The sequence below is a fragment of the Zootoca vivipara genome, chromosome 6 (assembly GCF_965207765.1).
Source record: "Zootoca vivipara chromosome 6, rZooViv2.hap1.1, whole genome shotgun sequence".
In the NCBI taxonomy this organism is placed as follows: domain Eukaryota; kingdom Metazoa; phylum Chordata; class Lepidosauria; order Squamata; family Lacertidae; genus Zootoca; species Zootoca vivipara.
Genome location: NC_142589.1, coordinates 77,574,498 through 77,599,831, shown reverse-complemented (window position 1 = coordinate 77,599,831; position 25,334 = coordinate 77,574,498). Strand labels below are relative to the sequence as shown.

At 49.8% G+C, this 25,334-nt stretch overlaps 1 protein-coding gene across 1 annotated transcript; it reads left to right on the top strand.

Moving 5' to 3' along the window:
* The first annotated feature begins 1,625 nt into the window (after positions 1-1,625).
* Positions 1,626-25,334, top strand: PPP5C (protein phosphatase 5 catalytic subunit). The gene is made up of 13 exons (XM_035119566.3): positions 1,626-1,870; positions 7,021-7,262; positions 8,791-8,938; positions 12,645-12,766; positions 14,316-14,381; positions 15,623-15,721; positions 17,220-17,325; positions 17,626-17,768; positions 17,880-17,967; positions 19,839-19,879; positions 20,479-20,657; positions 22,587-22,668; positions 23,308-25,334. The coding sequence occupies exons 1-13, from the start codon at positions 1,738-1,740 to the stop codon at positions 23,368-23,370; spliced, it is 1,512 nt and encodes a 503-aa protein (XP_034975457.1). The 5' UTR covers positions 1,626-1,737; the 3' UTR covers positions 23,371-25,334.

The window sequence follows — 25,334 nt, the reverse complement described above, 5'->3', positions numbered from 1 at the left end:
ACAACCCCTGAAACAGCCATATTTTAACATGAATTTTGCTCTCTAACGAGACCATTGATCCATAAAATGAAAGCAATAAACAATGCACTGCAGTCACACCATCAGTCAATCAATCAGTAGCTGAACTGGGTTCTACACAGCCACTTAAAACAAAGAGCCACAAAAACGCAAAATAAATAGCGAAAACAGACAGAACTCCGCATAACACTCAAAACGGAAGTGTGGCACTCAAAATGGAGCATGTTCAGCTTCCAAAAAAAGTTTGCAAACTGGAACACTTCCACGTTTGCAGTGTTTGAGTACCAAGGCATTTGAGAACCAAGGTACCACTGTATATCATCTATTATATATATACTAGGGACTCTGCCCTTGCTCCTCTGCTCCCCAACCCCACCTACTCCCTTTTGCCAAACCCCCACCCACGTTGCTAACTCCCCACCCTCCACAACTGAAGCCCTCTCCCACAGCTCTTTCCACTCACGGTGGGAAGGTTTAACGGGGGGGGGACCCTTCTTGCAGCGGCTTGGCAACCTGAGCAACTTGCAGGGCCAGGGTCTCCTCACCCTTCCATTAAACTTCACTGTGGGTGCATTTCAGCTGGGCTGGGCTGGCATTTCTCACAGTGTAGTTGGTTTAGCTGTCCGCCTGCAGAGTGTGGTGACATTTCACATTCTTGTGTGTGAGCCAGGGGTGCCAGGTTCCCCTCGATCCCTGTTAAGTGTTAGAATTTAATCAAGCATTAAGAGAGTGGCAGATGCAAATGGGTGGAGCCCACCCTGAGCTCTGAGTTGGTGGGCAGAGACAGAAGTGCTTTGAGTTTTTAGGATTTTGGTCAGCTGTGGCATGTTCCAGGAGAAAAGGCTGGCAGCCCGTTAAACACAGCAAGCAGAAGCAGAGAGACAGAGGGGCCGTGACTGTTTTCTGCCGGCATTCAAAACTGGCCACGAGAGAAGCAAGAGCCTCTTGGAGTGTAATGCTTTGAGCCCCTCCATCATAGGCTGAGATTGTATATACTGTATGTGTAAATAATATTTTGTAGGTTGCTCTGGATTCCTAAAGGACGAAGGTTCCCTTCAATAAATAAACAGCGTCCGATTTGTGATTTAGATTGCCGTCCACCGGCCCCCCGCATGCATCAGCATCGTTCCACAGGATCTCCCTCTTTGCACTGGTCCTCCCCCTCCGCTGTCTTCCAACGCAAGTGACGCGCTCAGAGGACTACAGGACGTCCCCTGCCAGCTGCAAAGAGGCACGGGCCAGTGACATTCCACCTTGCTCTCGAAGCCGGCCTAGCCTAACAAAGCAACCAATCGTGGCTCCCCGGGCACCACTGCAACCAATCGTGTAACGCCGCCTTCTTAGGCTGCCGGCCTATCATGGCGCTAGTTCCGCCTCCATTCGCCCGGGAGGGCGCTCTAGGTCGGTGTCTGAGGCAGGAATCCTCTCTGCTCCCCTCTCTGTGGTTTGGCGCGTCGCTCAGGCCCCGCCTCCTCGGCGCGAGAGAAGGGAAACCACCAGGATTCCAGGTTCGGTTCTGCGCATGGGCGCTAAGCGCCCCCTCCCTTTTCCTCCGCACGTCGGTCAAGTGACGTCCCCGCCGGCTCCGCCCCCCGCTCCGCGCTCTTTTCCCGCTAGGTGCCTGTTTGCGACCGCCGCGCTTGACGGCTGGTGGGCTCTCTCCCCCTCCTCCCTTTGCTCGCTGGTTGTCAGGGCGGCTCGCTTTACGGCCCGGCGGCGATGGCGGAGGGCGAGCGGGCGGAGAACGGCGGCGGCGGCGGAGGGAGCTCCGGGCGGCCGCCTCAGGAGGGCGAGCCGGGGGCGCTGGAGCGGGCCGAGGCCCTCAAGACGCAGGCCAACGACTTCTTCAAAGGTAGCGCCCGGCAGGGAGGAGGAGCCGTGAGGGGAAGGGGGCGGGGCACCTTGAGGGAGGCAGGAGAGGAGGGGCGGAGCCGGGAGGGGCGGGGCCATGGGAAAGGGGGCGGGGTTTGCCAGAGGGGAGGAGCCAATGAGGGGCATATGAGTGAAGAGGTGGCCAATGGGAGGACTGGGCTGCTTTTGGGGAGGGGGCTTTTTGATTAGAGTTTCCTCTAGGAAGTGGGGGCTCCCAATGTGGGGGAAGAGATGGGGGGTGGAGTGAGAGAGGGGCCTCCTGTGCCACCCATGGGGGTGGTTGTGTGAGAGAGGTCTAATGAGGGGGAGCATTAATAATAATATAAAATTATTTTTAATTGCATTAATTTCCTGTCTTCTCCAAAGAGCTCAAAGTAATCTGCATGGCTCCTCCCCCTCCCCTTCCTACGCTTCCCGTCGAACCCCCACAACAACAACAACCCTGTGAGGTAGGTTAGGCTGAGAGGCTAAAGCTGGTCCCTAAGGTCATACCCAGTGAGCTTCCTGACCAAATGGGGATTTGAAGCCTGGTCCTTGTCCAGAGCTCATAATCTGAGTGCCATATTTTGAAAATCAAAAGAGAGGACACATTTGCCGACTTCTGTTTTAGCTATGGACCTCTGTGATGACTCTTATTTTACACACCTGTGAAAAAGAGGACGTGTCCTGGAAAAAGAGGACATATGACACCACTGGCTCCATTTGATGGAGGAGGAGGATTCGAGGAAGATGCTCCCTTGGGATGTGTGTGGGGAGGGGGGCTCAGTCAGTGAGGGAGGAAGTATGAAATGTGTCCTGGGGTGGTTGTCCGCAAGAGGGTACATGGGGTAGAGGGCATAGAATCATAGTATTGGAAAGGATCCCAAAGGTCATCCAGCTCAACCCCTTTGGCTGAGCGGCGAATTCGGCTGCAACAGCATCCCCTGATAGGAAGCCAGACAGCTCCTGCCTTAGAAACCTGCAGTAATAGGGAGTTTATCACCTTCTGAAGTACATTATTCTGCTGTGGAATAAGCTCCTGCTGTCAAAAGGCTCTTTCCAGTCTTTAATTGGAATCAGCCATGTTTGTAATTGGAACCCATTGGATATTGCAGCAAAGCAAAGGACTTACCGGTAATTTTGGCTTGGAAGTAAGAAGAGTCCTCTTGGGGCAGAGCAACTTATGGGAATACAGGTCTGCCTACAGTGGCTTCCTTGGAAGGTTTTTTTAGGGATGTTGGTGGCTTATCTGTGGTTCCAGGGGGGAGAAGAAGGGTAGTTAAAGGGACCATATAACTTTCTGTGACTTGAACGTGTGAAATTGTCCATAATTGGGTTCTTGATGTCCCCTAGGTAGGAAAAACGCCAGGCAAATTGTTACATTAAACCTGTTAATTGCAAGCAAGTAGACTTTCTACTTTCCATCCCATGACACACGGTCTGTCCACTAGAATGATCTATTCAGGGGGGAAAGCATTGTGATCAATTTGCAGGATTAGCATTCAAAGGGATCCTAATCTCTTGAGGTGGCAGCAGATTTGCAGAGTTTTGCAGGCATTGCTGAACAGCAGGCTGGATCCACAGCACCCAGTGAGGAAGTAGATGGCCTTGTTGAAGAAGTTTTCTTCCCAATAACTTTCTTAGGAGGGTTGAATCTAAGATGAATGGGGAAATTCTGGCTGAGTAAGTGGTGGAGGTGTGTTGTTTAGGAGAGTGTAAAGGAGTGACCCAGATTATTAGAGCAAGTGTGATAGCTCAGGTGTAGAACATCTGCTTGGCATGCAGAAGGTCCCAGGTTAAATCCAGGTAAGGCTGAAATCCTGGATTGCCACTGCCAACCAAGACTGGGCTAGATAGACCAACGATCAGACTTGGTCCATCTTCCCATTTTGGGATATGGCAGAATGGGGTTTCCTTCAAGTAGGCCTCTATGAGCTCTTGTTCTTAAGCCTCCAACACCTTCCTTGAGACCTGGCTCTTAAGATGGATTTGGGAGGCTTTCCTGCCTTCCCACAGCCATGATGCTTAACCTTTCATTGTGCCCTCGGGTCACATGATGACCAACACTGTAATTAAACAATCCAGGCCTCTTGGACTCTGTTGCATTTGGTAGAACCTCTGCCAACTTCCAGAATATGGTTCTCTTTTAATCCCCTGTGATGTTGGCTCATGCCCTGAAACTCAAGATGTTTTTATAGCCTCGTAATTCTGGCTTCTACGGATCGATGGAGACAAGTGAGGACAGCTTCGCATATATGGAAATGTGCACATTTCTGTTTATTTTCTGGAGTAATTCTGTCTCTTTATATTTTGTCAAATAAGCTGCACTAACTTGCCCCACATTCACATGTTTGGTTATTTTCATTCAGTAGAGCCGTAATGTAATCTTGGTTTCTGTACTCACTGACATTGCATACATAAAACGCATAACTTGTAATTTGTTGGGGGAAATTTGATTGTGTCGTCAGTCTAGCATTATTTCCACCCTAGTTCTAACTTTAAATCCTTAAGGCAAATCAGAATCTTTGCTTCTGGCTGAAATATCTGTTAAACGTTCAGCCCTTCCATTTTGTCACTCTTTATCACCCTGATTCTGGGTACAGAAAGATGTTTAATGGTACAATCCTGTCTACTCAGAAGTCAGCCCCATTGACATTGTTAGAAATTAGCTGGGCTCTGGGCGCATTTTGTGGCTGGCATGGGTCTATATGTGACCACATGGTGATTTCTGGATGCCAGGTTGGCTACTGATATCTCCATCTGGCTGGTTTCTCCAGCTTTCTTAAGCAAGTAAGCAGAAAAGCATATTTAAAGAGGAGTATGTTTGTCAATGAGAATGTCCCCTCCTAGCTGCCCCAAGAGAGAGGAGTCATTTCCTTCCATAATTTCATTGGCCTCCAAGGTCTGTTTAACAGCTCGTTCCTATGCATGCGCCCAGTGGGACTTGCTCCTAGGTATGTGTGTGCATGGTTAAAAATGATTTTAAAGGAAAAATAAGCTCCTGGTACAGGAGTGGGTCCTGGTTGCCTTTGCTGTGGAGAGAGCAATAGCAAATGCTGTCCATCCTACGTTGAGACCTGTTTGAGGAAGGGGAACCAGCGCCCCTCTGTATGGAGTGCCCAACTGAAGACCTTTCCAGGCTGTAAGTGGAAAAGCAAAGCATGGAGCTGCTTTTAACAAGCGTGTTTGGGGCGCAGAAAGTTGGTACGCTGCTTGTTGTGCTGTCCAAAGCTCTGCACCCATTGGCATTTTACAGCTCACCAGGTTTGTGGCTTAGAGGTGGTGGATCAGTCTCATCAACCTTTCTCTCTGGAGGGGGCCTGAGGACGGTTGTTCAGCCTTAGAGGGTGCTGACTATCTGGATCCATTGCAGTCTGGCTTCAGGCCCAGTTATGAGACGGAAGAAGGCTTGCTTTGCCGGTGGATGACTTTACACCTGAGAGTGGGCCAGGAAGATGGAGTGAGGAGTGCTGCTCTTTTAGTTCTCCTGAACCTCAGCTCCTTTTGATACCACTGCCGTTGGTATCTGCCTGGATTGTCTGTAGGGGCTAGACTTCGGAGGCTCTTCGGTGTTTTGCTCCTTTCTGGACGGGCATACCCAGATGATGGCGAGGGAGAGCTCTTGCTTTTTGCCCCTTAGATTACGGGGTTCCAGGAGTCTGTATTATCCCCCTGCGCTCTAACATCTACATGAAATCACAGAGGGGAGTCATCCAAAGGTTTGGGCTTCCATTTCACCAGCATGCTGATAACATGCAGCTATGCTTTTCTTGTCCCATCTCTGATCGGGTTGCGGGATCCCTAAAACCATGTCTGGGTGCTGCTTTGAGATGGGCGAGGGCAAAGAAACAGAGGTTACTTTCATGCAAGAGGGAGGGGCTGCAGCTGTGGAGGTTTATAGTGAAGCTGGATGGGGGAATGCTCCCCCCAAAGACCCACCCACCTCTTCAGTTTGGGAGTAGCCAACAGTCCATCTTACCAGTTGCAGTGTGGGGAGGGAAAGTCTGCAGAGTGGACATAATAGGAACAGCAGAAACACATGAGGAATGGAGCACCTGTGGATCTGCATTTGTTTCTGATTCTTTGGTGATAAGGAACAGGGTTATTGTTGTTCCTAGATGCCTCGGGGCTTGAGTAGCAAAGGAAGCTGCTGCACAGTCATGTGTCTGCTTACCATACAGCTATCTATCTTGGTCTAAACCAGCTTCCACCAACCTGATGGGAGTCATACTCCCATCTGGAGACCAGCAGCTTGGGAGAAGCTGGTCTAAGCTATTAATGTATTATCTAGAGGTGACCTTGGGCCATGTTCAGGCCGAGGTCAGTGTCTTTCAGCGGCCAAGAAGCTAACATCAGAAGGGAGCTAAAATGCGGGTTCTTCTTGAAAGAAGAATTGTAGAGTTGGAAGGGACCGTGTGGATCATCTAGTCCAAACCCCTGCAATGCAAGAATATTTTGCCCAATGTGGGGCTCGAACCCATGGCCCTGAGATTAAGAGTCTCGGGCTCTACCGACTGAGTTATATGCACTGCGTGCCTTTCTGCTTGAATATTTAGGTGAATTGCACCAGTTAGGTCCCCCTTCCCAGGGTGCCTCTTCCTGTCATGGAGGAATGCTGCTTCCTCTTGACAGAAAAGAGGAGAACTATGGGATATCCCGACCTGCTTTTCCCCAGACTCTTTGTCCTCTTCATGCCAACTTTGATGACTTTAAAAGCAGTTTAGACATACAGTATTCATGCAAAGCTAAGCAGGGTCCGGTATGGTTGAGATCCCTGCATTGCAGGGGGTTGGACTAGATTGCCCTCAAGGTCCCTTTCAACTCTGTGATTCTGTGCGTAGCCCACTCCTGTGTGTAAACAACACAGGTGAGCCTTCCACGGATTAGCTTCTCGCGCCTCGCCTTTCTTCTCTTTCTTGTTTGAATAACAGTTTTTGTTTGTCGCTTTGTTGTGCGTTTTTGTGCTTTTATATTTTAAACTGCCCTGTCATCTTCGGATGAAGGGCAGTATTGGAAATTTAATGAAATAATAAAAGCTCGGCATCTGTTTAGTTGCACCTACAGGCTCCGTAGCCAAAGGGTTGCTTCTGGCGACATGCGTTGGCTCCCTGATAACAGCCATTTCCTGCCTGTCTTCCCCTCTTCTCCCAGCAAAGGACTACGAGAATGCCGTGAAGTATTATTCCCAGGCCATTGAACTGAACCCCACGAACGCCATCTACTATGGCAACCGGAGCCTGGCCTACTTGCGGACGGAATGCTATGGCTATGCCCTGGCCGACGCCACCAAGTCCATTGAGCTGGACAAGAAGTACATCAAAGGCTATTACAGGCGGGCCACCAGCAACATGGCCCTGGGCAAGTTCAAGGCAGCCTTGCGGGACTATGAGACGGTAAGCAGGGTGGTGGCTTTCTCCTCTTGAGCATCTAGGGTTGGCGCGATGGGGTGGGGGCATGTTGCTTCACATGGGGCTAAGCTTGCGAAGCCAGTGTCAGCTTTGAATAATTCCTCGGAAGTCCACAAATCTTGGCTCAGCTTTCCAGCAAGCCATTATTTGTGGACAGTGCCAGACCACCACCACGACCTTTTTCCTTTTCCAATCCTGCTACTCAGACAGAAGACTTGTGGGAGGAGTGTGGCCTTCTCTCCTTCGCACGAGAGTGTGGCAAAGGTAGGAGGCAGCAAAGGAACCTCTTTTGAGCAGCATAGCAGATTCCTGATGTTCCATGTTCTCCAAGCTCCAGGACAGAGTGAGAGAAGACACATGTCCACACACACACACACTGAAATCTTCATTTCACTAAGAATGCCCAGATGGCATTATTGTTCTGGGCAAGATGGGGAAGGGCGATTGTGATTGGCCACCCAGCACTTGGCTTTGTGGAGCCCTGACAATAAAAGGTAAAAAGGTAAAGGACCCCTGGAGAGTTAAGTCCAGTCAAAGGTGAATATGTGTTTGCGGCTTTCATCTCGCTTTCAGGCCAAGGGAGCCGGCATTTCTCCACAGACAGCTTTCCGGGTCATGTGACCAGCATAACTAAGCCGCTTCTGGTGCAACAGAACACCGTGACAGAAGCCAGAGCGCACGGAAATGCGTTTACCTTCTTGCCGCAGCAGTACTTGTTTATCTACTTGCACTGGCATGCTTTCAAGCTGCTAGGTTGGCAGGAGCTGGGACAGAGCAATGGGAGATCATCCCATCGCGGGGATTTGAACCACCGACCTTCTGATTGGCAAGTCCAAGAGGCTCAGTGGTTTGGACCACAGCGCCATCCGCATCCCCAGCCCTGACAATGGTCAGAGACGAAAAGAGTATCAAGTTCAGGACAGAATATGCAGGGGTTTGGGGGTGGGGAATGCTCTGTCAATTTATCCCCTCAGAGGTGCTAAGAGTGGAGGGGCAAAACCCCCGAGGTAAACGTAGATGGCCTCCAGTTTCAGCAGAGTGATATAAGCCCACCCTATCCAGTAGCTCAGCAGCTCAGGAATGTTCATAAGCATTCCATTTGCTCAGAGGTTTTTAAGAGTGTGTGGCAGACAAGGCCTGCGGACAAGTGGAGCTGCGTGTTGTTGGTTGGGAAGGTTCCGGCAAGAAATGGAGCGGAGGCGGCAAAAAATGGATACAGCTCCATGTGCCAACATAGTGCATGTGAGGACATTGTATGTTTTTTGTGATGGAGAGCAAAAGGAGGAGAGAAACATATCAAAGTAGCTTGTTTACAACCTGACTTCATAGGCCACATTTCAGACAGTTTACAATATCTTGTAAATATAAAGTAATAACTGTAATACAGCATAATAAAATTGTTATCCACTTAATTTTGAGAAATTGGTGTTGTGCACAAAGGCTCCGTCGTGAATTTACAAGATTCCCAACTTGTAGATGATGAATATATATAAATTCCCTCCTCTGCCCTCAGGTTGTCAAGGTGAAGCCGAACGATAAGGATGCTAAGATGAAGTATCAGGAGTGCAATAAGATTGTGAAGCAGAAGGCTTTCGAGCGGGCCATCGCCAGTGATGAGCACAAGCGGTCTGTGGTTGACTCCCTGGACATAGAGAACATGAGTGAGTTTGTGGCAGCTGTGGCAGGGGGAAGCTGTTACAGTGGATACTGGGGGAGGGGGGGGTTGACTGTGGCCTGACTGGGGCAGGGTGCTCAAGGTGCAGCTGAAACCCAGAGGAGAGCTTCCAAGCTTTCTGCTAATCCACACGAGACATCTTCAGCCGGGCTCTAATCAGTACCCCATTGCTAAAGTTTCAGGCATCAGCCGTTCTGACGGGTGTTTTAACATGCTCTGTGCAGAGACCAAACCCTCATAGTAATGCTCACAGGCAAAGAGAGGGCTGCAAGAGGCAGGAACAAGTCCTCTGGTGGCATGAAAGATGTACCACAGGGCCCAATTACCCAGCATCCTTTGCGTAGTCTCTGATTTGGAGCATGGCCCATGATCATATGTATTGTCTCCTGTGCTCACTGCTCTTAATTGCTTGTCTCCAGTTTCTTCCCAAGGCTGTGTGCTAGAGTAGATCTTTTAACTGCTGGACTCGAGCCCATGGTTCTCAAACCTCCTGTGCTCAGGAGTCTCTGCATATCTGCTGTGGAATTCTTGCATATTGCAGAGGATTCTGGGTCATACTCCAAGGTGCTCACACAGGACTCTAGCATTGCCCTGCATCAGGGCTGGAGTCAGATGCAGGTCAGCAGGAAGACGCAGAATCGGTTGTCAGTGAACTCAACTCTTTATTCAAGGAAATGGCATACAACTCAGCAACACTTCCCAGCGGGTCTTGTCCCCATAGAGCAGTTGCCAGGACTGAAGGTTCCTGCCTTCCACCCACTCTAAGGCTCCTCCTCTCCCGGATGTTGCCCAAGCAGTCTTAAACTGTGCCTGCACACCTCTGGTCTCTGTTCTGCCCTCCTCATTATTCTGTGCATTCTTGTCGCAGCAGGAGAGGGAGACTCCCTGAATTCTCCAGCAGCCTCTTGACCCCCTTTCCTCTGCTTCAGCCTCAGAGTCTGAACTGCTCCCTGTCACAGGTTCCTCCTGCTCACTAAACCCTGTTGTTTCTTCAGTATCCCAAGGCTCTGAGCCATCCTCCTCTGGGATTTCCCTGGGGGGTTTTCCTGCTGGTGCCTCCCACCATTCCTCCTCGTCCACCCAGTTCCTGACACCCTGAGTGAATAGAGGGTGTGCTCGAGAAGAGGCCCACTGCCTTCACCCCTGGCAGAAACTGCAGGAGAAAAAATAGGTTACGGCAGGCAAAAGTATCTACCATTACTGATCTTTTCACTAGGAAATCCTGGGGATTCTCTAGAACTCTGTCTGAAAGATAAGGACCAGAAGGAAAGAGATCAGGCTTGTTAGAAGTCAAAAAGCAAAGGCAACGAGGAGGTCTCTGACCTGGTACAAGGCTAAAGTGGTTTGCAGCCACTTCAAGCTTCTGTTGGATGGAACCCCTTTTTAGCTTGTTCGGACCCCTGCTTGTTATGGTCTGGATTGGGGGCCGCTGCCATCGTCAGGCAGCACCAGCTCCTCATCCCAGCATCCCTCCTTTCCGAGGAAGCCCTGCCATCCTCAGGCTGGTGACTAATGCCATTTCACACGGGAGGCTGCGCCAAGGTTTTTCTGCCAGCGCCCGAAATAGATCAAGATCTCTGATCATAAATAGATCCCTGGCGTGGAGAGGCTTAATCAGGAAAAATAAATAGACTGGTCTTCTCCTCTGTGGGCCAGCTGCTGGCATGAGCCATGTCCCTTAATCTCACTGTCTGGACTAAGCCACTGCACGGTTTCATCCTGTGGATTCTGCATTCAAAGCTTATTTTTGCAAACAGGGGCCTTCCTCACACCTCCTGACATTTGGAGCTGGAGGGGAAATTGCTGTCCCTCGAGTTTGGCAGTTCAGCCCAATTAGTGGAAAGGCTTTTCAATTACAGGAAGGGAACCCTGGCAAGACACTTTGGTTTTGCAGAAACGGCACTGTTCTGAGGTGAACACGCAGGCACTTGCCCGCCTCCACCTCAGGCAAACAGTTGGTAGAGCATGAGTTCTTAATCTCAGGGCTGTGGGTTCGAGCCCCACATTGGACAAGATATTCCTGCATTGCAGGGGGTTGGACTAGAGGATCCTCACGGTCCCCTCCAAATCTATGTTTCTATGATGGTTTCTGGGGATCAGGTGTCCTGCCCACACTCTGGAAAACTGGTAAAGCAATATGCTGTAGCAGAGGGCAGCTTCTGTCCCAGGGAACAGTCTTTTGGGGGGGGGTGTAGCAAGAGACTCCTCTACAATCAGTAACAGCAGTGGAACTTTTCTGAAAGTTGGCGTTTCCGTCCCGCTGACTTTACCATTTCCCTGCAACATTCCGCTTCGGGGATGCGGTATCCCTTTGATTCACAGAGGTTGAGAGTCCCAGCAAGGCAGACTGGGACCCTCAGTGCACCCCCAAATATTGCTGGGCTGCCACTTGTTCGCTTCAATCAATGGAATTGGCATGACCACAGGTGCTACATAATACCCATTCCACGCTTGTAAGAATCTGATCGTTTAGTGTAGCCTTGCTTGTGCTTTGGAACTCCCTGCCTGTTGATGTCAAGCAGTCGCCTTCAATGAATTCTTCCTGAATTCAGGGTTCAACTTTCCTTAGGTCAGAATTTGTATTGTCTGGATGTGTTATTTTAACTAAAACATGCGGTACACCGTCCTGGCAATGGTTTCATTTTCATACGTTGTACGTCTTTTATCTTAAGAATTTGATTTAAACAAAGATTTGTGCTGGGAGGGGGAGAGAAGACGAGTCATAAACATACCTGCTCGTAGATCTCAATAGCTTTCTGGTACTGCTCCAGCTGAGCTGCGCAGGTAGCCACTTTCAGCAAACACTTGTTTGCTAGAAACATGCCTGTTTAGTCAGGCCCGCCCAGATGCTTAAAAAAGCCGGTGTGAAGTTTGATCTGTTTTTGTATAGGCAACGACTGTTTTGCATGCGTCGGTGGAGCCCGTCTAAGCCTGCTCCACCCTGTTCTGCCCCCACCCCACTCAGCCCCTGTCATGCCCCTGGCATGATGTGTGCGTGCACCGTCACGAATCAGTTGGAGGCGCCTAACAAAGTCATTGCCTGTATTTTAACTTACTGTATATTTTGATGTCTTGTAAATTTTTCCTGATTTAATGGTTTTACCTTTTTAGCAAACCAGTTTGAGGTTGTTGTTGTTTCTTTAAAAAACAAAGAAGCGGTATATAAATTTTATGAATTAAATAGAGCCCCCAGTTTGAAGAACAGTGTCCTAGAACATGCAGCACGCAGGGCATTCCTCAGCAGAGAAATTGACACAGATGGAGGACCTTAAAAAAAAAAAACTTTTGAAAACCGCTGGCCTTTTGGGAAGAGAGACTTTCCCCCTTCCTCTCCCTTATGTCTGAACAGAAGGACGGAAGCACAAGGAGGAATAATGCACTAGGCATCCCGAGAACATTGAAGGGAGGGCAATGAGGTGCCCAGCTTTGTCTACTTGGAACTTTTAAAAACTCTTCTGCCAGAAGGAAAAAGGCTCCCAGGACAGCTTGGGATGGAGCCATTTGTGAAATGCAAGGGCCGGCGAGGTATTGAACCCGCAGTTGCTTACCGGTAACACAGTGGGTGTTACCTGGGTGGTCGCTGGGGGTGCCAAGGGGCAGGTGGACTCTTCCCCCCCCCCCCGGTGTGATGCTAGGCTGGCCTTGTGTTTGCTTGCTGCCTCTCCACCCACTTCATCTTCCTGCTTCCCCAGCCATTGAAGACGAGTACAGTGGCCCGAAGCTGGACAACGGGAAAGTGACGCTTGCATTCATGAAGGAATTAATGCAGTGGTACAAGGATCAAAAGAAGCTCCACAGGAAATGTGCCTATCAGGTAACTCCTCTTCCACCTCTTCCTCCCTTGAGAGCCGCCCCCCCCCCCCGGGCTGCAGAAACGCTGGGTTCTCTATGCTATGGCATGGAGCTGCAAGAGGTGTAAAGGGTTGCTCTGAGGGGATCGTTGCAGCCTGCCCTTAACTGAAGGCATATCTCATGCAGACTACATATCCCAGCAGGCCATTGGCTGTGGTTGTGGGCCACAACCACATGACGTTTCCGCCAGGTACGCGTTTACAGTGGTACCTCTGGTTAAGAACTTAATTCGTTCCAGAGGTCCATTCTTAACCTGAAACTGTTCTTAACCTGAAGCACCACTTTAGCTAATGGGGCCTCCTGCTGCCGCCACGCCACCAAAGCACAATTTCTGTTCTCATCCTGAAGCAAAGTTCTTAACCCAAGGTACTTTCTGGGTTAGCGGAGTCTGTAACCTGAAGCGTTTGTAACCCGAGGTACAACTTTATGCCTCCCCTGCTCTTCCAAAGGAGGCCAGGACGGCAGACAGCTGAACAGGCTTTTCAAATCATTAAGAACATTTAAAAACAGTTGCGCATATACTCCCAGCTAATAATATCAGGGTTAGGAACGGTATCTTTCAGCCCGCAAATGCCTGAGTGAACAGGAATGTTTTTCAGTTCCTCCTGGATGTCGTTAATGAGGGAGACAGGTGCACCTCACTAGGGAGGGCATTCCACCAACGGGGAACAGCTACTGAGAAGGCCCTGTCCCAGGTCAGCTCTCAGCAGTGCTGGCCGGGGCTGATGGGAGTTGTAGTCCAAAACCTCTGGAGGGCAAGAGGATGGCGAAGGTTGATCTAAGCTACTGTATATTGCTGCGTATAAGACTACTTTTTAACCCAGGAAAATCTTCTCAAAGGTCGGGGGTCATCTTATACACCGGGTCGTATTTCTTAAACGGCGAGTATATCCCAAACGCTATATTTTAACTGGAAAAGTTGGGGGTCGTCTTATACGCCCAGTCGTCTTATACGCCAGAATATAATCCAAGCCATACCCACTGGAAGCTTCGACTCTTCTTCCCCGTCCCGTCCCCCCTTGATGTAGTGGTTAGAATAGTGGTTTTCAAAGGGTGTGGAAGGTGAGGATGGTGGGAGGATTCAAGGACAATCAAAGAAACATTTAAACATTTCAGTGTAGCATAGGATAGTATAATTTTTTAGCAGTAGTTGTAATACCCTGCCCATCTGGCTGGGTTGCCCCAGCCCCTCTGGCCCAGAGGAAAAACATTTGAGAACCACTGGGTTAGACTGCTTGTGAGACCAGGGTTGAGATCCCCACTTGGTCCTGAAGCTCCCCTGGGTGACTGGGTCAGTCACTGCCTCTCAACCTAGCCACCATTGCAGGGCTGTTGTTTGGATAAAACGTGGAGAGGGAGAATCATGTGCGCTACCTTGAGCTCCTTGGAAGAAAGGTGGTATATAAATGTAATAATAATTTGCATTCATCTTTCTTCTCTGCCACCGTGCCTGTATGTGCTCTCTCTCTCTTGACTGACTGACTGACTGACCTCTCTCTTCCTCCTTGCAGATCTTGGTGCAAGTGAAAGAGGTGCTATCAAAACTCCCCACCCTAGTAGAAACTACGTTAAAAGAGGTGCGTGCCTCTCTGTGTGCCCAAAACGTTTAAATTGAAAGCTGCAGGTCTGGGCCTCCCTCCTTGACAATTCTTTTCTTCTCAGAACTCCCCATTTGGGGGGCAGGGTAATATATTTATTGATTTTTAAATAACATAAAAAATTCAAACCAGAAGGGAAAAGGAAACATACAAAGAATAATATCTCCAAAGCAGTTCCTCAGCTTCCCTGCATTACAAAAAGACAGGGAGCTGTCAAAAAAAAAATTCACTCTAGAATACTGCTCTGTAGATGCGCAGGGCAGTAACCCTGTCTTCTTCAGTCATTACATAAGACATAAAATCAAAATCACCTGCAGTCTTACTATTTCTCCTTCTGGCCTGCGGTTCTTGGGTTGCATTTTCCCATCAAGGCCTGAGAGATCCATTCTGCAAATAGATCTCCAGGTTTTCAAAACTCCTTGAACTGCCCGGCAGTCGTTCTTTCAAAAGTGTCTGCGCTACATCCCACCCTTAAGAACTTTTAAAGTTCCATTAGCTTGAGAGTATGGTGAATCCCTGGCCATAGGATGCCGGGATTCTGAGAGAGATCATGGCTTCCTAAGTGATCTCTCTCTCTCTTTCTCTCTCTCTCTCTCCCCCCCCCACACACAGAGTGCAGCCATGCCTTGTTTTGTGACTGCTATCCCCATGAGCCACCACAGCAGCACAAAAGTTTATCCACATTGCAGGCTCAGACTGCTTTTTGCTGTCATCTCTGCTGTTCCTTCTGAGGAAATACTGGGAATAATCATGAGAGCCTAGGGCTCTTTTGGGGGTTTGCCAGCAGATCTGCAGCGCTGTCATTCTGCAAAGGAGGCCAGAACAGTTAAAAGAGTCTGGGTTGGCGTACACCGCCTGCAAATTCTGTGGGCAACCCATCTCTTTAAAACAGGGGCGGGGAGTCTCCTGGGCTTTCCAGGCACTGCTGGATTCCCAGCTCTCCTCAGCCCTGGCCAGCATGGCCAATGGTCAGAGTCCAGCAACCTCTGGAGCAGGGCACCTCTGCGCAGGTTCACCACGCCAGCCCTATAGTGCCCTGTGTAGATTTCTTCTTTGTGGGATAACACGTGATGTCTTGTGTGGGGAAATCCAAAGTGTGGGAGGAGGAGAAGCATCCAAAAATAGTTGGTTATAAATAAGCATTATCTGGCTGAGCTTCACGCCTCTTCCCTCTGTTGTCTTATTCTGCCTCCCCCCCCCCCGCTTCTTTTTTGTTCCAGACAGAGAAAATCACTGTCTGCGGAGACACCCACGGACAGTATTACGACCTCCTGAATATATTTGAATTGAACGGGCTGCCGTCGGAAACTAATCCATATGTATCCTTTCTTGCCACTCCTCTAGGGCCACTGTAGGCCTTGTTCATCTGTTTCTCCTCCTCCTTGGGTAGAAAGGGAACTGTGCTGGTGGGTTCCTGACAGGGGACAGATGGACGGACTTGGAAAAGGGAGAAAGGGCAGGGGACATGGGGAGCAAGGAGCGGCCTGTGCGGCTTCCTGTTATCCCCCCTTCTCCGCACACCCAGATGTGAGGGAACTGGCCTGCTGGGGGAAAACACTTCCTTCCATCCAGGAAAATTGTAGGCCAGTTTGTAGAACTTCTGTGTACATCTGAATTTATCTGGGAAAAAGATCTTGGAGGGTGCCACCTACCTTCCCTGCAGACCTTTTCTCGGGTGCTAAGATCTTGGTAACTTTCAGAAACCCCCAAGATTTCAAGGTGTGTGTGTGGTGGCCCAGGTGAGGGCCTTCTCTGCTGCAGCCCCTAAATTGTGTGACTTCCGCCCACCCACCCTGGAAGTGTGTCTGGCATCTTCACTATACAGCTTTTGGCAGATGCTGAAGACACACCTCTTTGACACCTGAGATGTGTTTTTTCAGGGCCCACCCGATTCCAGTGGCTGTTACTTGCTTTAAGCCACTTTTAGTACTGAATGTTAAATGGTTGACTCCCACCCTGGGACCTGCTGATTAGGGGCAGGTAAAAAATGTGTTGCTGCTGCTTAATTAATTTGTTATGAATTAAGAAGTAATGCTCATTCCTCCCAATCCTCTTAATTTTTGGTGTAGGCAATGTGAAGACTTTCTGAGCTGGAAATCTCACTTGGAATTGCCCTCTGGCCAGTGGCCACTGCCACATATTTTGTCCATGCATGCTCAGATTTCTCTCTCCAAATGTGAGGGATAGAAACTTTTCCCTTCCTCCCCCCCCCCCTTTTGCCCTCTCCACTCCCTGTTGTTGCTATTGAACGTTGAGGCTCCCAAGAATTCTGTACAGGCTCCTGGGATCCACATTCGGGTTGCAATCCTAGATGCTCTTACTAGAGAACATACCCCCCTGAGCTCATGGGACTTACTTCCATGTAAACATGCCTAGGGTCATGCTTTCGGAGCTTGTTTTCAGAGCCTCCCTAGAACCACAGGAGCTGGAATGTTCTGGAGGTTCATCCAGGTGAACCTCTCTCTTCCCTCCCTTTCATTTTGTATTTTTGCTCTGAGGGCAGGATCCTTGCACAGCCAAGTTTACCTGCTTCTGTCATTGCTCCCTGACCTGAGCTCTTCTGAAGCCACGTTTGGTGCCTGCCTTCATTGCCACCCTCTGCCCCATCATGGCAATCTGTCCTTGAGTTTGTGTTTACCTGTCTTGCTTGCCCTCCAAAGAGCTCCACACAAGGCGTGGCATTTCTTGGGGAAGAGATGCATCAGATGACAAGAAGGAAGCTGTGGGGGGCGGGGGGCGGGAATCCACATGGACCCGCCATAGGAAGGCTGCATTTTACGGTTTTTTCCCTTGAGCACAGCTGCTTCCCCACCACAGATATTCAACGGGGACTTTGTTGATCGTGGCTCCTTCTCCGTGGAGGTGATACTGACGCTCTTCGGTTTTAAGCTGCTATATCCAGATCATTTCCACCTACTTCGAGGTAAGAACATCAAAAGAGCTTAGTTCTCTAATGTTTTGGTTCCCGAACGCTGCAAACCCGGAAGTGACTGTTCCAGTTTGCAAACTATTTTTGGAAGCCAAACGTCCGACGGGGCTTCCGCGGCTTCTGATTGGTTTCCAAACGTTTTGGAATTCAAATGGACTTCCGGAACGGATTCCATGGTATGACTGTAATATCATCAGCCCTGGAAGTTTGTGGGTGGGAGGGAGAAGCTCTTTTCTGCAAACTCGAACCAAAATCCCCCTTCATTTTGGCCTCTTAACTCCTCCTGCTCTCTAGGGAACCACGAAACCGACAATATGAACCAGATCTATGGGTTTGAGGGAGAGGTCAAAGCCAAATACACAGCCCAGATGTTTGAGCTTTTCAGCGAGGTCTTTGAGTGGCTACCTCTGGCGCAGTGCATCAACGGCAAAGTCTTGGTGAGGAGCCGGCAGCTTGGGTGGGGGGCTGCAGCTCAGCTGAGCACTCTTCGTGACCCTTGCTATTCTTTCTCCTCTTCTCTCCCCCCCCTCCCCACTTGTCCTGGATAGATAATGCACGGTGGCCTCTTCAGTGAAGACGGCATAACGTTAGATGATATCAGGAAGATCGAGAGGAATCGGCAACCTCCAGATTCGGGTGAGCAGTGGCGGGGTCAAAGGGCTGGAGTGGAATGATTTGTCTGGTGGGGATTGGGTAGCCTTGTGTACCCATAGGAGCAAAGCAAGCTGCCTTACAATGAGCCATACGATTGGTCCATCTAGCTCCATATTGTTTGCACTGACTGGCAGCAGCTGCTCTCCTACCTGGAAATGCTGAACCTGGGACCTTCCTTGTGCGAGGAAACTCTGGACTAAGCGATTTAAACAGGCATAAATTTGCACGGGGGGGTGGGAGACTGTTCTGAGCCGCAACAAAAGCAGCTCTCTCTTTTTCGAGGATGCACATGTGTAGCGTGAGTCACGGCACACACCATCTGAGAAGAGGCATCCCCTTCTCTTCCAAGAGGACCTCTTTTAAGATGGCACTTGCCACTTGCACTTATTTTATGGCAAATTATTAGGAGGGAACGAGGATGGCTTTTCCTGCCGTGGAGAAGGGGATCTTCGATGGGTTGTCTCTCCCACAAACTCCACTAGGACGCTTTCTGAAAATGAAGAAATGCTTACCGCCCTGTGTGGGAGGACAGCCCCCCCCCCTTCACTTCCTTCCTGCCTAGCAGGTTGTGGTTGCCCTTCTTAGAGGGGGGAGTTACAAATTTCCTGTCTTAATTCACTAGGGGCACCTTTTGTTAGCTTGAACCTTTTGGGGGGTTGACTGGCGAATCTGACCGATGTAGTCATCTAAAAGTTTTAGGTTTAGCTGTCCGCCTGTTTTCTCCACCCACCTACTGTCCTGCTGTTGCTTCCCCTGACTTTGAGGAGCAGAAATTTGGCAGGCGGAGCTTCCCTGGCATAGAGACAAAAGTGATGGGGAAGACTGCTGCCAGTCAGCTGCTGTTAAGAAAGAGAAACCATGCTTGGAGAAGAAGAAAAAAAGAGGTGTAAACCCTAGATCTGAGCAGATTAGGGATAGGGCAGAATGCCTGAGAGTTGACTCATGGAATTGTAGAGTTCGAAGGGACCCCTGCCATGCAGGAATCTCAACTAAAGCATCCATAGCAGACAGACATCCAACCTGTACTTAAAAACCTCCAGTAAAGGAGAGTCCAGTAGGCTGGTGGGAGTTGCAGTCCAACATCGCTAGAGGGCACCAGGTAAGTTGGCAAAGGCATGTACAATAAGAGCTGTTCGGCAGTGGAATTTGCTGCCAAGGAGTGTGGTGGAGTCTCCTTCTTTGGAGGTCTTTAAGCAGAGGCTTGACAGCCATCTGTCAGGAATGCTTTGATGGTGTTTCCTGCTTGGCAGGGGTTGGACTGGATGGCCCTTGTGGTCTCTTCCAACTCTATGATTCTATGTTTAATTCTGTGATTAATGGATGGATTGAATTTATATCTTGCCCTTACCTCCCCAAAGAGCCCAGGATAGCAGGAGGAAGCACCATTTAAAACAAAAGCAAAAAATTTGAAAACTGATGAAAGCATTCTCAAAACGACTGCAATTAAGAACAGCTAAAAGCAGTTACAATTAAGAACCATTCTTCCACCCAGTGACTTTAGGGTTGCCCAGAACAGTAGTCTTCAGCCACCACGTGCCTGAGTGCAAACAGGAACGTTTTCAAATTCCTTCTGAAAGTTTATGATGATGGAGAGTCTGGCGCACCTCACTAGGGAGGGCGTTCCACAACTGGGGGGCTGCCACAGGAAAGGCCCTGTTACGACTCAGCACCAGCCAGGCATCCCCCAGTGGTGGCACCACCAGCAAGGCCTCACCTGGCAATCGCAGAGTCCGAGATGGTTGATCGGCAGTCAGCTTGCAGCCAACATTGGTGCCCACCAGCCACAGGCCTCACTTTCTGTGTCTGCGTTGTTTCCCGCTCATTTATTGAACTCGCCTTCTTCTCATTTGCAGGTCCCATGTGCGACTTACTCTGGTCAGACCCTCAACCCCAGGTAGGTCTTGCTTTGGTGAGACTCATGAGCTGCGTGCCCATTGCTCCATGACTACAAGGTCTCCTGTTTCGGATGCTTCCCTGATTTCATTCTTCATCTTGAGATCTCCCTGGGCATTTTGACCGGGTGGGGAGGGACAGTAGCATGTCCCTGGGACTAAATTACTCTTGGGGCCTGGTAAACGATTTTGTGGAGGAGTCTGTCCCTTGCTTGGCTGAGTGCTGTCTTCAACGTACAGAGCGGCACCACTTCTGGTACAGCCTTCTCTATCCTGCCTTATAGAGCAGGGTTCTCCAAACTTGGGTCCAGCTGCTTTTGGACTACAGTTTCCATCATCCCTGACCACTGGTCCTCTTAGCTAGGGATGATGGGACTTGTAGTTCATCAACAGCAGGAGACCCAAGTTTGGGGAACTCTGCTGCAGAGGTTATATCAAGAGCCCTTCTCGGTTTTGACTGGTTATGTCTCCGGAGACAGATGGATGCCAGTGGATTTCTTGGTGTCGCCTGCATACTGGGCACCTGAACCCCCCCCCAAAAAAATCTCATTTTTATAAGACTGCCGTTGCACCCAAGAGTGTCTTTCTCTTCCCCACCCAGAACGGCCGGTCCATCAGCAAGCGTGGCGTGAGCTGCCAGTTCGGGCCCGACGTCACCAAAAGCTTCCTCGAGCGCAACCACCTAGATTACATCATCCGCAGCCACGAAGTCAAGCCCGAAGGGTATGAGATGGCTCACGATGGCAAGTGCGTCACTGTCTTCTCTGCCCCCAACTACTGGTGAGTGTGCAAGGGGTAACGCTGTCGTGGTGGTGCTCTATACTTCCTATTTTTTTAATATAAATATATTTTTATTATTTTTTATTACAAAAATCCAAAATACGCCTCGTTATATCCATATCAAATCACAATACCAAATCAAATATCAATTAATCAAATATCCAATAGTATAATTTTGGTGGCCCCCCACATGCTAGAATTACAGGTTTAATTTTTTAAAAAAATTCTGCTTCCAAAGTCTTACTTGATATAGTTGTATTCCAATCATAATAATAGTCCCTTATTCAACAGCTGCAATATTTATGACTTCTACTCGTATTAACGCATCCAATAATTTATTAGTCCACAAGTGAAGATCTATATCAGGCATCCCCAAACTGCGGCCCTCCAGATGTTTTGGCCTACAACTCCCATGATCCCTAGCTAACAGGACCATTGTAGTCCAAAACATCTGGAGGGCCAAAGTTTGGGGATGCCTGATCTATATCCTTACTGCTACGTGTAATAATTATTTGTCTGTATTTTCTTCTTCTTTCTTTACCAAATATTAATCCATTATTCCAAAAAGTCCTATATCGCTCCAGCCGTTCTCTCTCCTCTCAGTTGTAGTTGCAATATAAATACATCAGCCTAGGGAAAGAGTTACTGGCAGGTGGTGCTCTACCTCCGGCTTGGACGGCTGGGGCAGGAGGAGAGCCTGGTGGCTGGGTCCAGTCTGGCCTGTCTAATCCAGGATCCTGTTCTCACAGCGGCCGACCAGAAGACGGGAAGACCGCAAGCATGGCCTGAGCACAAGAGCCAATCTCTGCTGCGGTTTCTGGCAACCAGCATTCAGAAGCATTTTCTGCCTCCGACAGTGGAGGTGGAACTTAGCCAACAGAGGGCAATGGCAGCCATTGACTGGAAAGCAGAGAGTGCTGCTCGGAGGGCAGACTGGTTGAATGCAGAGGAATGGTGGCAGGAACCAGCTGGGGAACCCCCAAGAAAAGAAGTCTCCGAGCCTGGGGAGTGGTGGTGGGACGACGTCGAGGGGTCACAAGGGAGAAGGCTGGGAGGAGAAAGTGTTGGAAGCTGGAGGGTTAACAGAGGCAGAAGCTGAAGCAGGAGGCCAAGAGGCAGAGAAGAGTAAGAATGGTGAAAGAGCCAGGGGGTCTTCCCCCTCCTGCTGTGACAAACTCTCCTTCTCCACCCTTGTCTCCCAGGCCAGGACCAGGAGAGGCATGAAGAGAGTGGAGGAGAAGTTAGCTTCACGCAGGTGTAGTCTCAGATAGATTGGGAAGGCTCTGGAGAGGAGACTTAGGCAACTGTGGGGAGCGGGGACCTTCAGTCTCAGCAACTGCTTTGTGGGGGCAAGAACTGCCAGAGATGTAGGCCTCACCCTCCTGTGCAGATCCTGTTTGTGCTGATAAAAAGTTAACTCCAGCTGGCTCAGTGTGGTTTTTTGCTGGCTCGCTCCTGTCGGGCAGAGAGAGGTTGGAAGCTCTTCTTTAACAAAGGCTGCCTTCCTCGGAGAGGGACGCTGGAAGACGCCTTAGGTTGGTGGGACACTTAGCCACCTGCTGTCTGCTTTGATGCGCAGCTCCTCTCCAGGCTCTTAGGCAAAGAAAGGCCTAAATCAAGGATAGAGAACCCTTCTCAGCCAAAGGGCCTTGTTCCTTTCTGGGCAGCCTTTCAGGGACCACATGCCCTAACCTAACCATACTTGTAAGCTTGGCAGTGCCCCAAATTTTGATCCACCGTTCCTCTGCTTTGGGTCTTCCTGTTGTGCCTATCGGCCTGTTAGCCCCCATAACGTGCAAAAACTGTTCATGCCCTCCCTTGATGGCACTTCACGCCTTTTCGGGGGGGGGGAGGAATCCTGATAACCCTGAGAAAATGCTGCACTAACCCTCTTCTTCCCACCCTTTCCCCCAATCTTCTCTTTCCCAGTGACCAGATGGGCAATAAGGGTTCCTACATCCACTTGCAAGGCTCAGACTTGCGGCCGGAATTCCACCAGTTCACAGCAGTGGTGAGTCCTTCCTCCACTGGAACGATGCGCTTAGCGGTCACACTCAGCTCTCAAATGCGCCTGCACCGATGCCCCAAGTCCCTCCCGCTCCCTTCCTGGGATCTTGCCACGCAAACAGGCCTTTAATCTCAGGGCCGTGGGTTCGAGTCCCACATTGGGCAAAAGATTCCTGCACTGCAGAAAGTTGGACTGGAGACCCTGGGTGATCCATTTGGCCAAGTCTGTTTGTATTCACAATCCTGAGTTGGCACAAGTTCCAAGGTTTATTACTGGCAAAAGCTGTTGATTTTTCTATGAATTACTTACTGAACACGTGAAGACGTGTGTGCATGTTCAGGAAGTAGTCATGTAAAAACATGCTGTCAGTTTCCTTCACCCTTGTTTTTGTAAGAAGGTGTAAAAATATTTTTCACGCAGGTATCACTGGATCAAGTGTGTCGGTTTTGTTGAATTAGTTAAACCAAAAAGCTTTAATTGGATTTGGAACAGTTTGCTACAATTCTGAGTGGTGCTTTCGGTGGGGCAGGGGGCACTGGGGAGGAGTTTATGGAACCAAGGGGACGGGGACCTGATTTGGGGGCCCCTGCTCTAGAAGGGGGTGCACCTTTGCTAACCAAACTTCTCCTCCTCCTTCCCCAGCCTCATCCGAACGTCAAGCCAATGATGTATGCCAATTCGCTGCTGCAAATGGGGATGATGTAAGCTGCCCTCCACCTCTGCCAGCTCGCGCCCCACCACCCCCACCTTCTTGCCAGGAGACCCTGCGCTAGGCAAACAAAAAAACCCCTTCCTTCCTTCCTTCCTTTTTTTGGGTTACATTTCCTTCCAACATCAGCCTTCACTACAAAGCAAGGGATATTTTGGCGGGTGGGGAGTTAAGCCTGAGCATCTCCTGCAGGGTGTGTGTGTGTGCTGAGGACTGCATCTGTAATACCCCCGCCCCCACCCCCAGAAGGCAGGTACTGTCCCAGGGAGACCCTCTCCTTTGCTAGTGTTGTGTGTTGCACGCAGGCAACACGAGAAAATGGCAGCCAGAATGTTAGATAACATTTTTTGTAATATATTGGAAGACTGTATTTATTCCTTACCTACTCTGATTTTTTTCCCCTGCCTGCCCGCTGGCTCTCCTTCATCTTTTCTCCAGCTTGAAAGCACTCACGATTCTGCAACCCACCAGCCTAGAGGAGTGAGGCAGAGGTTGAGGGCTGCCTTTGCCACCCTCTCCCCTGCCCCTCCTCCAGCTGATGGCTGTTGTCCTGGAAGATCAGAGCTCGACTCCGTTAGGCGTGTGCAAACACACCCAACCCCTGCCACCTTTCCCGGAGGTTCTGCGTCGCTGCAGAGAAACTGTCCAGTTTGCCCAGGCGCTCAAAGTTCAAGGGGAAGAGCTTCACCCTTACCTCTGCCTCTTTCTTGTGCCGCCTTGTCATAGCGAGAAGGGATCTGCCATCTCTGGGCAAAGATGGATCCTAGCTGCCCGCCAGCTCCAACCCACCTACCCACCCCTCTTTGTTGTTCCTATCATGTTCCCAGCTAGCCTAAGCCGAAAACCCCAGGAGAATGTGTAGCCTGTTTGCATGTTTGCGTGTGTGTGAATTTTTCCATCCAGATGCTAACTGTGGATTAGCCTCAGCTGGGCTATTACTGGCCACCACCACCACCCAGCTCAGTACAGAGCAGGGGGGGCGGGGGTCTGGTAATTTTGAGGTGGAGACAGGAAGGTGTTCAGAAAGGGCATTCGGGAAGTGTGTAGGGTTGACCCTTGGCTTTCGGGGCCCCTTCATTCCAGCCTCGCAGGGATTGTTACGCGTTCCGGGGAGGGAGAAATTCATCTGGGCATTTTTACGACTCTCCCGTCTTGAGATCTGCAGGCTTTGGGGATTCGATTGGCCGGGGAGGGGGAGTTAACACCGCTTCTGGGGCTTTGATCCTCTCGAGATCCTTCTCGACCTCTTCCCTGTGACTGATTTGGAGGGATCACTCTTTTAGTCCAGGATATGCTGCTGATGGGATCTCGGGAAGGCCAGGGTCCTCTCTCTAGGGCAGACCTTCCAATTCTGATATCGCACAAACTCGGTTGAGAGAGAGAGAGAGAGAGAGAAAGCTCAATCTCAGTTGGGCAGCGGAGATGAGCAGAATCTGCCTTGTGGTTCCTGGTTTCTTCCTGGTTGGTTTTATTTCCTTCCCCTAGCTCAAGCGTTTTAAGTTTTCGTCGCCAGAGGATAAAACTGCTTGGGGGTGGGGGAATCAGGCCTGAGGGGACCAGCTTTGCCAAAGGGCTGAAAAACTGGGAAATGGAAACATTTGGTGGGGTGGGTTTTTTGTTTGTTTGTTTGTTTTTTGTTGCTCCTACTTCCCCCCCCCCCAAAAAAAAACACTCACACCTTCTTGGGACCTCCTCTTCTTGCTCCCGCTCTGGCAAGGCATCATCATTTCAGCTTTTCCAAACTGAAACGAGGCTGCTTTCTTCCCCTATCGTGGCCGAAAAAAGAAACCAGCGAATATTCCAGAAGCACTTTGGATGTTCTTAGTTCCATGCTGACCATGGAGGGTTTTTATACATCCAGGATTTCCTCTCCACTCGCCCTCCTACCTATTTGAGCTATTTTACTGTCTGTAATTAAACAAAAGATGTTAAAATAAAGTAACTATTGAAAGACCTGCCA